We start from the raw sequence: 16,001 nt of genomic DNA, 5'->3' as shown, positions 1-16,001 counted from the left end.
ATAATGTGTGTTGTGTAACCAGTAAAGGAGTGTGTGTGTGTGTGTGTGTGTGTGTGTGTGTGTGTGTGTCTGTATGTATATGTGTGAGTGTGTGTAACATTCTAATAATTACATGATTGCATACATACACGTATACATATATATTTTCTTAAAGATTACAGTAAAACACTCAACCTGGAAGTAAACTGGGCCAGAAAGGGTTTAAAAGCAAAAAATATTCTGCATGCATTTGCAGTAAAAGCATGTTTATTGTTTGGTCTGTCAAAATTGTCCCTTTTGAGATATGATTACATTTGTAGGTGAATGACGACTTGGTTATTTATTAAATCAAGTGTACAGCATGCTTGTGAACCCCTTGAACAGTGTTCAGAACGCATCTCAGGATGCATCTCATGAAGTTTTAAATTTATCTCTTTAACATTTCGGCTACTACATAATTCCTGTACTTTCATTTATGTTTTAATGACTCCAATATAATTATAAAATGTGGAAAGTATATCATGCAAAAGTTGCATAATATTTTCATGACATTGGTGATAGAAATCTGATAATGACTATAGATAAGTGATTATATCACACTAGTCTCATGCTAACATTTAATATGTATATATATATATATTTAAAAAAAATGATTGAAGTTGTTGCTGTCAGCTGGAACATTCCTTTAAAGTATGCCATCCTGATTGATTTATAAGCAGTATATTGTTATTGATGTTATTATCATGTCAAGATAGTGTTTCTATTGGGCAATTGAAATGTCAAAGTATCTGTTGTCTTTATATTTGCATGCATTGTGTGATAATGGTGTGACATCAGGGAAACTGACTTGGCTAGTAAATCTTTATTCAAATTGTTCTCATAAACAAGATCAAATTCCTGTCATGTACAAATAAATGTATTGCACAAGCTTAAATGAATACATAACTTTATTTAAATAAATGCTTTGTCATAACAAAAAAAAAAAAAAGACAAAGGTTAAAAGAGTACATAAATTACAAGTTGAATAAATATTACACAGTGATATTCACTTTCTTAATATATTTTTTTTCATTTTATTGGTTTTTAATAAGAGTTCCAAATGCTGAACATTTTTAGAGTCCTCCAGCCACTAATGGGTCTTTTACACATGCCAGTTTAAGCCACATTTAGGTGGTCAATCATCAAGTCTTTTCTCATCAACAAAAAAAGAAAGCCATAAAAAAACACCATTATGCATTCAGAGAAAGAAAGAAAACCTGTCGTTTCTACTGTAGTGCAAGTTATGAACTCTGCTGTCTACCCAAGTATGAGATTCGGAATCTGATGAAAGCAGATAAGCACAAAAGCAACATGCTGCGTCCTGGCAATCGATAGTCTGTTACCTCTAATTACAAATCAGAACGGATCAAAATCACATTAATTACATTTCTTTCCCATTCTCACAGTGACACCCAGATGGATTATATGACCTGGGGAAACAAGGTAAAACGGTTTTCAGCCATAGTGCATCGTCTTTTAACATTCAGGGTTTTCGGATAAACACTTTTTTTTTAATTCGTTGCATGACTGCTCATCAGATTCCGAGACTGTCAGTCTACAAATTCTACCTTGAAGTGTGAAGCACTGCAAAAATTAGTATTTTTGTCTGGTTTTTCAGTAAAAATATCTAGACATCCTTTAAAACCAAATCAGTTGAGTTCAGAATCAAAAGACAACACTCGTATTCAGAGAATTTGTCTTGTATTATTGGAAAATTCTAGCATTGTTTACTCACTGACATTCTTTCTTCCATGGAACACAAATAGAGCAGGATATCAAAGCTGCACTTTTCCTCAAAATGAAAGTCAATGGTTATAAAGCAAGGTTTTGAATTAAATTGAATTACATTCCTCACACAAAGTTCTCCTACAACTTTTTGACATTTCATAATTTCTGATTCATATTGTGCATCTTTTGTCCATTTTGGAGATTGACAGACCCTAGAAGTGAGCAGCTTGGACATTTTACTAACCTTCTCCTTTGGCGCTTCACAGAAGAAAGTATGTCAAACTTGTTTGAAACATAAAGATGAGTATATGAATTTTAGCTCATACTATATTTTGAAATGTTTATTTCTTACGCTATGGGCAAACGTGTCCCTAAATTTTGTTCAAGATATTCTTCGAAAACAACTCATTATCTTGCATAATTAAACAATAAAAAAGTGAATTCAATTAGTTTTAAAGGTGTTCAGATGAATTTACTGGAAAACAAGACACAAATACTGATAAAGAAATACATTTTTGCAGTTTGTATTGTGAAAGGAGGTGTATTGCGAAATGTTGTGAACGGAGGCTCAGCACAAGATCACTGCTTAAGGCTCTCACATGCTCTCCTTCTAACCCGGATATCACTGAGATGCAAAGTCTATCAAGAGCAGATGGAGAATAGACTGTGATTGGTAGAGTTGTGTTACTGGTAAACCCACTGAATGATGATACGGGTCTAGGGCTTGGGCTGCAAAGCCCCTGTCAAAGGTACTCAGGCAGGGTATCTGTCCGAGGCCTGCTCCTGCTCCTATACCTGAACTGAGATTCACTTTGAAACGGCACTAACTGTGTGGCAAGGTAAGGAATTAAGTGCAAGCTGCTTTTATAAATGGGGAGGGGGCTTTCGGCATGGATCAGAACCTGGATAATGCTGATTACTGATTTTACCCCGTGGTGATGGACACCTACAAGGATAATTGTGCAATAACAGAGGGCGACTAGGCTTCTACAAAGTACTCAAGACACTTGAAAAAGTCTGGTTAAAAACACACACACACACACCCTATCTTTCATGCCACCAATTGACATTCACTAATCTTTTTGACATGCAGTGGTTAGATTCTGCGGACCCATGGTTATTTGGAATCACAGCCAGGCCCACACGGAATCTTCATGCATGGAATTCCACAAAATTGGAACGACCGCCATTCACACAAACTTTCCTATCACAATTTCTTACGCCGGCAAATTTGACTGTGTTTTCGGCTACTAGTTATGACATAGTTCTCAAAGCTCCATGTCTAAAATACGGAAAATGCGTGTGCGTGTGAATTCCATCCTGGCCTGGTTATGATGGGTATTTACATGTTAGAGATCTGGAGAGATGCAGCTCTACAGGGTAGGGTGTTAGTGACTATTTTTACAGCCCCCTCCCAGCATTGAAACTATGATCATTCGGGCCCTGAAGTAAGATCCGGACGGACCCATTGTGGCATGGCTTCACTCACTCTTCAAGTGCTGACCGGTGAGTATCCCTGTGGGATGTATAGCTTGATTGGAAATACTCTTGTCAGCAATTACACACATTTGCAGTCTCTGTCAAATCAATCGTCAGCTTATTCATAAGAGAAATAACAGTAAATGAGCTAGCTGGACTACGTTCTCACCCTACCTCAGCCTTGGCGCAGGGAGCGATTTCTGATAGCTGCTTGACATACTATGTAGTGTAACGGATTTCATATCTAATCTGACGCTGTATTTGAACGCAACTGAGGTCCTTCGTCAATATAAAAAGGTATTTGCGTTCCCCTTGGCTATTGTGTAACGTTCACGTCACCATTCAAATGTATTTGCATGTAGGAAGGCACTGAGACTCACACACTGAATGACGATGTAGTGAAACGCACCTTCTGTTTCCACCGTGGTTAATAACGCCGATGAAATACAGGAATACAAATGAAACATGTCATTGTGCTGACCAAAAGAGCTATTAGCTATTGGTGAACAGTCAAAGTGGGCGGGTCTTAAAAAGTGGTCTGACCTGCATTTAAATGTGCAAGTTGTCATTGTGACAGGTCAGATGGAAATATGCAAATTGATAATGTTAACACTCCTCTGCTGAGCACCTGATCGTTGTGGTAGTTTGTTAAGGATAACAAAACAAAAAAGAAAAGTGAAAAGAAAAAAACACACACACAAAAAAACCATTCAATTATCTAGAGTTAAAGGTAACATACCAAGGTTTCGGTGAAACCACATGGTCGAGGAACATGGCTCATAAGTGGACTGTCATTACCTCCATGAAGTCAAAGGAAACAGCACATAACAAAAGTTTTTCAGAAAAGAAAAAAAACTAAACAATACAGACAGAAAGAAACTACCGCTTTGCACGGTGAATGTCCGTCAAAGTTCAAACGCAAATGCTGGGAGCGTTTAAGGGTTACAGCATCTGTCTCGATTTTAACTCGGCCCAGATGCCATAATATCTGATACAAAAATATTCCAGAGTGGCCTTTTTTCTTTTCTAGGCGTGGTCACCGATTGATTCTGTGTGGACTTTTTTTCTCATTCGGGACCCCGTGTAACCCTGCGTGACAGCGTCTGTTTACATAGGCACGGTTGGCATGTTAGGCTACAAAGTCTGGAGCCACTGAAACAGATTTGTCTAATGGGATCCTGGTTTTCTTTTGACTATGTTCTGGGAGGGATACGTTATTTAATTTTTTTTGAAAGGTATTACCGTATTTCATTGCTCACACACGTGCGCACGCAAACATACGCTTGTGCACACAAGCATACACTGAACTTGGTGGAGTTACATATTTCCAAGCAGGTTCCCCAATGAATAAGTGCTCTGACAGGACCCAAAAAAAAAAAAAAAAAAAAGCCAGATAGAGATGACTGTATCAGCAGATCTCTACCATGTGTTTTCCATTCTTTCTTCTCTTTTGGAAAACGACACTTTTTTTTCTTTTCTTTTTTTTTTCAAATAGTAAAAGTTTCTGCCATCTCCTTTGTTACCTTGACCGCAAAAGATGTAAAAGACCAAGATAGCCCTGTTAATATGCCATATATTCTTTTCTTTTTTCTGTATTTTGTTTTATGTTAACTTTAAACAAAACAGTATGGTGCTCAAACCCCAGCTTCTATAAAAATATATAATTGTATGTATATATTTTTATACTTTTTTTTTTGTTGTTGCCGGGACTCAGCACTAGCAGATGGCTCCTCTGATTGGCGTCCAGTGAGATAGCGATGAGCGCTCAGTCAAATCAATTCCTGTGGATTATCTCACCTTAACATTTTCTTTTTAGCCTGATTGTTAATTTTTGTAATTGCTGTTGTGTGTCTTTGTCGTTTTGCATCAAAATCACAAAGTGACTGGCGGTTAGGCTGGTGGGACAGGACATGGAGGTGGGACCCAGGTCTGATGATCAGGGTGGGTTGATTCTCACTCGTTGTTGTTGCTGTTCTCCAAATCCTTGCACTGGATGTTACCGCCGCTGTAATCAGTGCCGGGCAGCTGCACGCCGTATTTGTCCACACACCAGCAGATGCCTCGTTTCCGGCCACGGGAGGGCTTGCACTGCAGGGTGGACAAGGAACAAAAGGTCATAAAACTGCAAGCACAACTCAGTGGGAATGCCTCGACTTGGACTAGATGGTATGCTGTCATAACATATTCATTGTGTGATGTGGTTTGAAAAAGATGAGCAATTACCGTATAGATGACTTTGTTGATTATAATGGGGGTGATTTCGTTTTGAAAGGTGTAAATACTAGAGATGTTCTAAATGACATCTTCAAAGTCAACTAATTAAGTAGACTGTTTTAAAGCACAGCAATAAAGCATTACAGCAAACAAGTTAAGTTGTAAATTAACATTGTAAATCAGTGCATCAATATAGAATTCATTTGATTTATGTTCACATGTCATGAAGCCAAAAAAAAAAATAAAAATAATAATAATACAAGAGATAATGAGATACAAAGTGGCATGTACCTTTGAATTGTAAAGTATTTAGTTCTCTGGACTATTCAAAAATTGGCATTAACACATGGTTATAAATATTTAGTTAGTGCAGGTCCTTGAATTTGATTGGCTGAGCAGCTTCACTAGTCTGTGTTTGTTCCAGACAGGCTGGCAATCTACGTATTAGTGGTTGGATTTTTCAATGACTCTACCTGTATATTACATCAATACACCAATATGTGGTGACAGTAAAGACAGTAGAGTCTTTGACTGAACTGATATATATATATATATATATATATATATATATATATATATATATATATATATATATATATATATATAAAAACATTAATTCACTTAAAGTGAAGGAGTTTCTGAATTATTAAGTGTTTAAAAACTCTGATTCATTCAAAGGAAAATCCAATGTGTGTTGCACAACGGTTCTGTTTGGAATGATTTTCGAGTTTGGAATGAGTTAAAATCGACAATAAAATTGTTTTTAAATATTGTACAGTAAAAGTAACAAGAGTCTTACCTGCTTGCGCTTGAAGAAGCCCTTCCTGTCACAGTTAGGCAGGTAGAGGGAAAGAGCCATGACACGGGAGGTATCTTTCATACTTTGAATGATTCCATCCAGCTTCCTTCTGCAGGGACCCTGTGGCAGACGAACACATGGTGAGTTGCATCATCACCTCAGCATATAACGCCTAGATATCATTTTACTGCAGCTGCTGCGTCACACAACTTACAAATTCAGGCTCATGCTTGTCGATGGGAAGGGGGGAGTAGTCCATCGGCACCAGTAACCGATGCTTCTCCTGTTGTTTCTTCTTGTCCTTGAGCAAGGCAGCATTCTTCCTGCTGTGGATTACGTCTGGTTTGGGGTAAAGCGGAATTTTAGGAATCTGGTCTTCAGTCGTGTCTGGCTTCACTGTATCATCATGCTCTATTGATTCACGATCTAAGACAAAGAGAATCAAATAATAAGCATTAACTAGATTTTTACTGCATGGAAATGTGAGTGCCAGTGCAAAACTTGTCAGCATGATGTTAAAGTGTTTGCCAGGGTGTTGATATGTTGTTTTGAGTTTTGAATCTGTAAAATTCTTTTTAGTCTTGTTTTGAGTTTTCTCAGGTTCTCAAGTATGAGATTTTTCACCCGGAAAAACTAGATGCATTAGCACACCTCAATAAGCTGCACAATTTGAGGTATCATTCATACAATGCCAACCAAATATGAATTTGATTGGCTGAGGCTGAGCGGCCTAAAAATCTAACTTTTAAAACTTATTTTTTTTGTCATTCTAAAAACAACAACAACAAAAAAAGTGGTGCATAATAGAGTGAAGTTGATTGTTAGACAACGACTGATTGACCATTGTGATGTGATGTATTTGAGGCAAACTGAATGCATTAGCACAACAAAGCAATAGCAATTCGCCTTAGCAAACACCAGTAATGATCTCAATGCCCTACATCTGACTTCAACAATTCAAATAGGCTGAATCAAATTTGACTTATAAAAACCTGACAAATCTCCTATAAAACCTCTCTTCTCCAAAGGCTTTACACATCCTAGTTGCTAATGAGTTTCTGGAGTGTAAACATGAAAGCAACTGTTTTTCCACCAAATGTTTCCTATGCATTTGTTTACAGAGGGTGGTGGCAGGATCAGCAGCTGATGATCACCCCAAACCCAACCTAGCGCTAGTTGAAACAACTGGTTTTGCCTGACTTAACATCCAATTGGGTTAAAATACCAATATATCATGCTATTTGGTGGGATTTCTCCAAAATGCCTTTAGATGTACAACCCAAACATTGAATGCACCTCTGTTTTATACAGCTTAATAATTATTTTGATTTCAGTGTTAGAATGTGCATGGCTACAGGATTTGGGAGTGAAAACAGAAACGGCTTTTCTAATGATCCTTAACAGCTCAGAACTGTACTTGAAGAACTTTGAAGTCACAATAACCACAACACCACAACAACTGCAATGTTCTTCTGCAAGAATCTAAGGCTAGGTGGCTAGTAACTGCCGACGTGTTCTGCGATATTGCAGAACTCGATAGTATAATTCCAGAGGATACAAGACTTTCCACTTAAGTCAAATACTGTTGGACAAAGCGGAGCTTCGGAGTTTAAAACTGAACGCTTGAAGAAAGAAACCAAACATAGTACATCCAGAGGAGATTAACAGATCATTATCACGAAGCATACAAGTCAGGATATATAATTGCATTGAAATTTAGCTATCAAAAACCATGAAAAACCCTCTGCTAAGCTTTTATTTATAATTTTTGCAATACAAAATTGCATTTTTAACAGTTTTGTTTATTAATAATAATTTATTCATATTAATAATAATGTATTAATAATATCTCAGTAACACTAAATGCACTACTTAGCAGCCATAAACAGTCCATGCAATTTATTATGCAAATAATAATGCAATATTACTTGGCAAATTGTTCATGCATTTGGAATGTATTTAATTTGTAAATACTAGGGTAAGGGCTTGGCAGAACATAAAGTGATTATTATAATAAATTAATTGATATTCAATTATTATTAAATAGATAGATAGCATGCCATTGTTGATATTTCATCTTAGAGTGGCTTCATTTGTGAATCAGACAGAAAGGAAATGGACATATGGTGTCAGGTCTGAACATTGATGCTGTTGGGTTGCCAAGTATTTCTGTGCATACAGCCAAGAGGGCATTATCAGACAGCTGAGGCAGCCAGCAGAAATGATTGAGATAACTGCCCTTACAGTCCTCCTGAGCTCCAGTTCTTCACATTGCTGTGGACTGGGGCAGGGTGTTCTAGAGCGGCCTGGTGGTGAAAGAGTCTGTCTGACCTGGAGACGCATGGGGCGGGTGCCTGGTCATTACAGGAATTGGTTTCCTGGCTTCTGAAGTTACAATCAGAGCCTGGTACTGTCTCTTTGAAATCAATCCCGCAACCCATGACTTGGCAGACTGAAGTTTCTGTACAGATTTCCCCGCAGGTTTAGGCTCTTGAAACCACCGGATCTGAGATCGCCTCATGGAAATGTCATAGGGACGTTTGCCTAGAGTGAGATTTACATGGCTTGGAAATGTAGACTTTAAACAGGAGGGCACAGGACGACTGGGATATCACAGTTTCCTTATGGTTGTTTTCGTGATTTTTCCTCCTCTTGCGTGGCACAAGCCAACAATGCCTAGAGTTTACAAACCACTAAATTTGTCTTTTCTGTTGTAGGCTTTTCAAAGTGAGGGACAAAATCACTTTTTCCATGCTCGTGGTCCCCGGCTTGTAAAGGTTTAGCGGGCCTGTGTTTAACATCTGACACAAAGCCAAGATCTTGGAGCCCGGCCAAACCAGACGTATCACGTGTAGACTGTCTATTCAAATGAGCTTTGGAAAGAATGCTGTAGAGGTATTGGTGTCTCTCCTCTTGGTCTTGTAAAACTTTTCATTAAGATAAAGGGAACCGAGCTTGGCCAAAAGAGATGCATCTGATAGGGGCTCTGTTTAATCATTTATATATGCGCTGGGCAATTATACTTCATGAATATCCACCAATTCTTACAGTTTGGGGGCTAATGATGAAAGCAGAGTTGCTAGTCACCTTGTCTGATTATTTTTTTCAGAATGTGCTGCCAGAAAGGCTGAAAAATGCTTCTGAGCATATGCTTCTAGAGGCCATCAGATGACGTGTTTTAGTGTCTTATTAGCATGCACGGCTAGAATTAGGTCTTGCTATTGTAAAATATTCAGACTAGCTCGCCTTTGAAAGTCGTTCTTGAAGCAGGCCGTTCTGCTTAGTCTTGCATTCATTGTCACAGACCGACCATGGCATCCCTGGCAAGATTCCACTGCTAAATATTTAAAGCTTGGACCGTGTCCACAACATGTTTGGGCCGCTGTAACAGAAAAGCATGCTACAAACTAGATAAAAAACCATGAATGTAACCGTACACTAATGCTAGTTAAAACCGGGGGAATTGCGAACTACAAAGCAATATTCAAAGCAAGAACTGGATGATTTGGGATAAAAGTTTCCATGTTGCAATACACTATCAGTTACAACCAAGAAAGCCAACATATAACTTACTATTCAAACAAGACCCCTGTAATTTAGGACAATGCAAAGTGATGACACCTGTCGATACCCTTCAGGCTGAAAGCACATGTGCGCACCTCTGCATTGCCTGACCGTGTCTCATGTCATCAACACTCCGAAACATGAACTCAGGAGGTGCTCTTCGGACATCAGTGGATCACTTCCAGTTGCTGATTTCAATTAGCTCAGACAATGGCAAGAGAGAGATATTGTCTGTAAGCTAAAGGCATCTTTCCACCAAGTGTATCTAGCTACAATCTTTCTTTTTCTAAACTAAACTTCTAAACTAGGCTATATCATGTATTTTTTTTCCAAGCAAACTTTAGCAGTTTCAATTTTGTCAATTTTATGATGAAATACCAACAATAAATGTGTTTTTCCGCTCTTGTGGCTTAAAGAATGAGCTTTATCAATCGTTTTCGAATCAGTCGGGTATCATATGCAGGCCAAATTTTGTCACCACACCGCCTTTCCCATGATCCTCAACAACTAAATGTAACAGCTATAACAGAACTAACGATTTTGTCTTGTGCTGTTTTACCTACCCTCCCAAGAATCCTGCAGGGCACAACATTTGAGGCAGGGCTTTGGAGCCACATCTGAACCTGTGCTGCAGGCAAGAAATTAGGCACCTTTTGTTCTCCTTCCTTGAAGAAACGTGACACTGCGGCTCCCCTCCACCGCCCCGAAGCACATGACAGAAGGTTTCAACAGATCGGCGTATTCTGCTCAACCACATGGTTACAGCTCTGCTGTCTGCTTATATTTTGAATGTTTAATTTTCTAAGAGTGTGCAATACACCCATAGATTAAATAGATTTGTTTTGTGCTATCACTGTTTTGGTCAGCCTGACATGTGTTCCTGTTTAAGCAGGGCCCAGTGTGAGGATGTCGCTGCCCGGGAATCATGTTTCTGACAGAGACGAGACTACTGTGCAAGCTGATTTTCTTCACAGCTGTTACTCACTAGCTTTCCAGGTGCCAATGACAAATACACGCTGGACAGATTGCTGTTAAACTTTACTGGAAGGAGTCATTCAAGCATGCCAAATGGGTTCCCTACTTGCATACCTCTGCAAAGGATGACTGGGCACTAGATATAAGTGTGCTGTGTTTAAGAAAAAAAAAGAGGAGAGGAGAGGAGAAAATATTGTGTAACCTATGTAGATTATTTTTAAAAGCTGACATCTCTTTCAAAAAGTGCAAGAGATCTATTCAGGTGCTAATCAGTGAAGCGAGCCGTATATCTTTCAACGTCAGTCTGATGTTACAAGCAAGTATATTTTCTGTGAGTTTGGCCTGTGGCGCAATATAAAAATGAGATGACAGACAGGCAATAGAAGAACAACTGCTTTCCATTCCTTTGTAATCGTTGTTTAGTTACGGCTACATCTCTAGTGGGTAAATAAAATGCAGAAATCAGCAATACTGAAATAACCCAATAAAACAGCCCAGTGCTTTTGGCTCAGTTCTTTACGTTTGTTTATTTGCATACTCTTAGATTCTGACCAGCAAACGTTGCGAACGCAGTACACAGTTCTTTCAGGCAAGACACCTGAAGTCATATCTGTTAGCAACTGCATCCAAGTTCGCACGTGGCATGTCCGAACAGAAAGTCTCCCGTTTGATCATTAGCAAATTTGCAGTATTTGCCAATCCTGGAGCTAAATGTCAATCCGGCATTGCCTATCATGCTAGGCTCTAAACATTTAATCTTTACACCATGATCGACCAGCATTCAAGACCATGAAGGTATAACACTATTCATGTGAGTGGGGCATGATTCCATTTTAAACTTGTATTTCAATTTTATGTTTGCACAACTGTGAAACTAAGGCGTCTTGGGGGAACATAAATGGATTGGGAAGACACAGGGCCAAAAGACTTGGAATCCTAATGCAGGCAAGGACGCTTGACCTCTATCCCTCTTTCCCTCTCTCGCGCTCTCTCTCTGTCTGTCCTGCCCAACTAGTAAAACCATGCTGAAACTGAATACCACGGGAGGCTAGAAGCGTCCCTCTAAATTCATCCCCATGCTTGACGAACAGCTCTTGATAGATCGGCTCAACAGACATTCTGCTGAATCACAAGGGCTCAACTGTGTGCCCACTGCAATCACAGAAGGGGTAAACCAGCAGCCACACTCATCAGAGGACTTCAGATAGAGACAAACAGGTTTCTGATGTGCACCTGTGTGTGAGAGGGTTGTATAGTGTTCAGTGTTCAACCTCATCCATTTGAAAATTATGTGCTTTCTTATAGAATAAAGCATTGCTGTAGTCTAAAAAATAGTTGTGTAACATAACATGCTATTTTTATTCATGTAGCTCGACTAGTAGAGCATTGCACTAACAACGCCATGGAAAGCATGAATTGAGAGCACTGAATAAAAGCATCTGCCAAATCTTTCTTGCTTTTTTGACATTTGCCAAGTATGGTAACCCATACTCACTATTGGTGCTCTGCATTTAACCCATCCAAGTGCACACACACACACACTGCAGGGAGAAGTGAACACACCGTGAACACACACCCGGAACAGTGGGCAGTTATATCCAGCCCCCGGGGAGCAACTGGGGGTTCAGTGCCTTGCTCAAGGACACTTCAGCTATGGGTATTGAGGGTGGAAGAGAGCACTGTTTATTAACTCCCCCTCACCTACAATTCCTGCCAGCACCGAGACTTGAACCAGCAAACTTCGGGTTACAAGTCCAACTCTCTAACTATTAGGCCACAGTTGCCCCAAATGCATAAACATAAATAAATATGCATGCTGTGCACGATTACTCATCATAAATGTGATTTTAGCACACAGGTTGGCTTGTAGAGACACCGCGGCTATCCTCCTCCCCCTGGATCTAATCTTTGAACAGTAATCCCACCCTCAACACCACCCACAGACTTAGACCTAAATTCAGAGCAAACTAGAATCTCATGAGGCATGGGTACACCATACAATGATGAGAGGTGTGATCATAACAATGGAGGAATCCCTAACATCCATACAGCACCAAACAAATGCTATTGCCAAATCAAACAATAGCGAAACACAAAACAAGGCTGTATGGGGCTATGCATCTTGGGACAATCTTTACTCAGTTCTGAGGAGAATACTAAATGATACAGTTCTGCTAAGTCTGATGCTGCTTTGCTTCTATGCCAATGGAATGTAGCATCAGAGCAGCCTTAAATTGGCCATTACAGAGCATATATTTATGGGTTAATATTTTTGTTCACAATCAGACATTTTCATACATTTCAGAGCACATAATTTTTGTCTAAAAGCATTATATGATTATTTAGATGCCGCTTCAGTACAATAAAAAAGGTACAATGATGGTATCAGATGACAATACCATGGTAAATTGATATACCCCTTAAAAAAGTACAGTGGCAGTGTGACTTGGCATAGTGATGGCATTATATGGGACTCCAGCCAAGGTATTTATATGGTACTCCAGGGACTTCCAAAACAACACTATGATACTACTATGGTAAATGGCAAAAAACATGGTAGCAATATAGTATATGTCCAAAATGCAATGGCAGTCCCAATGACACAACGCCAAAAAAAAAACGCTGAATGGTTTTAAATAAAATACAAATATTCTATACTCCTTTTTTTTTTTTTTTTTTTTTTTTTTTTTAGAAAAACGCGGAACCACCACTGTACTTTTTTTGTTGTTGTGCAAAGTGCCTTTGTAGCGTGAAGATGGAGACCGTTTGTTAATAATTGGTTTAGGATGAAACATAAACAGGCTTCACTAATCTTAATAGTCTACAGCGTTGTAATATGATAGAAAACAGCACTGAGCAGCGCAGCCTGGCCACAACACAGAAAAGCTCATGCAGAATCATGCGCACGCCATAAAACTGGATCAGCGCAAGCCACAAACTTCCCACCAGATACACGATCTCAACGCAACAATGCTTTCGTGCAACAAAAGCGAACTGCTTTCCAGACAACTTACCAATGGATGGGTGCGGTGGTTTGTGTCCCTTGTCGTTCGTACACACTCCCTTGCCGTGCAGCAGGGCGTGAAGCGGCTTCTCCTCGCCGTTGCGCGGCAGACAGCGCAGTCCGTTTGTGCATGTACCGGTGTACACCCCACACGCCTGACCCTCCGCCAGAGCGCAAGTCAAGCAGCAGCCGCAGCCGGGCTCCTTCACCAGCTGACAGTCCACCGGGACCGGAGGACACATAGAGAGCGCCTTCTGATCGCACGGCTCGCACGGCACGAAAGAGCCTCCGCTGATGGACAACGCCGTGAGAAATGTACCCAGCACAAGAAGAGCCATACTTCGTTTCAAAGTTAATGAGGTCCGATTTAAATAATGATAATAATGATAATTAATATTATATAAAAAAGAAGAAGCAAGAACTAGATATGAGAGCGCATGAACGATTGGCTCAGATTCGAGTGAAAACTCAACATGCAAAGTGAAAGCAGCTTGGAGTGTCTTAAAAATGAGAAAAATAAAAACAGTCTTGAAAAATAGATAATGAAGAAGAATCCGGTCGATTTTTTACATAAATATGTACATATAAAAAATGATTCACTTGGGTATTCTCCGATAGTCCAGTTTGTGCGCAATTGGTTGCGCACTGAAATTCTGGACTCTCCGATTCCAAGACACTTTCCCCTCTGGAAGTTTTCTGAGCAGACTGATCAACTTCACAGCAGTGCTTGCCTTTTTAAAAACATCCAAACCCCTAACTATGAATAAGCCAAACAGCGGTGAAGGGAGGCGCACTTGCCAGATCGTGGCGCAGCGCCAGCGCCTTTCCCCCCCTCGGCAATATGATCAGTCCTTTACGCAGTGATGCCAGGAGCGCGGAGCAAAACACAAATCCATGCAAAATCGAAGATATACTCCTCTAAGATCTTCCGTGCACTTTGTTTCCTGTATAGCGTCAGATTCGTGTACAAAGCTCAGCGGCTTTCCAACAGATTCAAGACGAAACGCGTCAAATGGCAACTGTGATGTGACATGATAAAGACGCCTGCTCACATATACATTCCGAATAATACACACAAAAGAGCACGATTAGAATCGCCCTGCAGATAGGCACCACCCGTATATTAATGCGCGCATGGAACATGTATGAGTAGTGGAGAATGGGGAGTGTTTTTTTCTTGTTTTGCTCTGCGTGTCTCAAACGCTGATATAATACTCCCATGTTTGTCTTCTAAAAATTAAAATATTTTTTAAATCCACTACTTACCGGGAACTCTAATAGAAATCATGGATAAACAAATGTACTTCTTAAAAAAAAAAGAATAATAAATATATATATATATATATATATATATATATATTGATAATGCATTCTCTCGGTCTCCACCAAATCACTCCTTTTAAATTCAAAATAGGGAACACGTAGGACACATTTTCAGCTAAGAAAACTGGAAACTACTATATAAAATTAGTTATGAATAGTTTTGAAAATGTCTCAATTAAATCTCGTTTGAACGCTATATATCAAAAACAAGATAAGCTGCTGATTCAGATAATACCAATTCTGTCCTCTATTCTTTATTAACACTTTCCCAAATCTAATTATAAGCCAGATGTGTTCATGTATTTCTTCTATCTTCAGTCACCTAAGGTGATTTCACTCATGTAACTTCTTTCTAAATGGTTAAACTGATGGTGTCACAGGCAGCTCAAGTCTTGTTACAGAACTCCTATTGAATCGTTTGAGCAACATGCAGCAATATACTGACTGCATCCATGCAGTCTGTATCACTGCAGTGCACAATTGAAACCAGATGAGGTGTGTGGTGAATACTGTGGTAAATGCTTAAAATCTCTTTTCTCTCATGCAGAGAGGTTTTCCCTGAGTCTCATTTGAGCTTTAATTACAGTGGTTTTGGTGGTCGTTCAAGTTTAGGCAATCTACACCCACCTGTTCTGAACTTTGAACTGCTGAAACCTCAATTTGGATGAGATTTAACAGGCAGATTGTTAAATCATGCCGTTCGCTCAGTGTCCAAATGGCCCTCTGCTGTTTACATGTCCCTGATTTGCCTTATAGACTGCTCCAGAATGGCATTTGCACATGTCGCATATGTAAAGTTCATCAGTGAGTTGCTCTGTTTTGCTTGCTGTGTCAGATGTGTGATAGCCAGTTTTGAGAACTGCACTCGATGTTTCATTTCTTCTGATTGTTCTGTGC

General features: G+C 39.4%; 1 protein-coding gene and 1 long non-coding RNA gene across 3 annotated transcripts; one reads left to right on the top strand and one right to left on the bottom strand.

The window, feature by feature from the left end:
- Positions 1–828: 828 nt before the first annotated feature.
- Positions 829–14,868, bottom strand: LOC113052969 (insulin-like growth factor-binding protein 5). Of its 2 annotated transcripts, none has more exons than XM_026217521.1 (4): positions 13,792–14,861; positions 6,453–6,664; positions 6,239–6,358; positions 829–5,313 (listed from the first exon to the last, which is right to left on the bottom strand). In XM_026217521.1, exons 1-4 carry the CDS (start codon positions 14,117–14,119, stop codon positions 5,179–5,181), a joined length of 795 nt encoding a protein of 264 aa, XP_026073306.1. In that variant the 5' UTR covers positions 14,120–14,861; the 3' UTR covers positions 829–5,178. The 2 variants fall into 2 exon arrangements, with proteins under 2 accessions (XP_026073306.1, XP_026073307.1); XM_026217522.1 differs by having other exon boundaries at positions 4,854–5,313; positions 6,453–6,577; positions 13,792–14,868.
- Positions 6,685–12,224, top strand: LOC113052970 (uncharacterized). Its single transcript, XR_003277133.1, has 2 exons — positions 6,685–10,560; positions 10,695–12,224. It is a non-coding gene; the product is annotated as an uncharacterized LOC113052970 (long non-coding RNA).
- Positions 14,869–16,001: the final 1,133 nt, after the last annotated feature.

Source organism: Carassius auratus, chromosome 34 (assembly GCF_003368295.1).
Source record: "Carassius auratus strain Wakin chromosome 34, ASM336829v1, whole genome shotgun sequence".
NCBI classification, from domain to species: Eukaryota; Metazoa; Chordata; class Actinopteri; order Cypriniformes; family Cyprinidae; genus Carassius; species Carassius auratus.
This window is presented reverse-complemented; position numbering and strand designations above follow the sequence as displayed.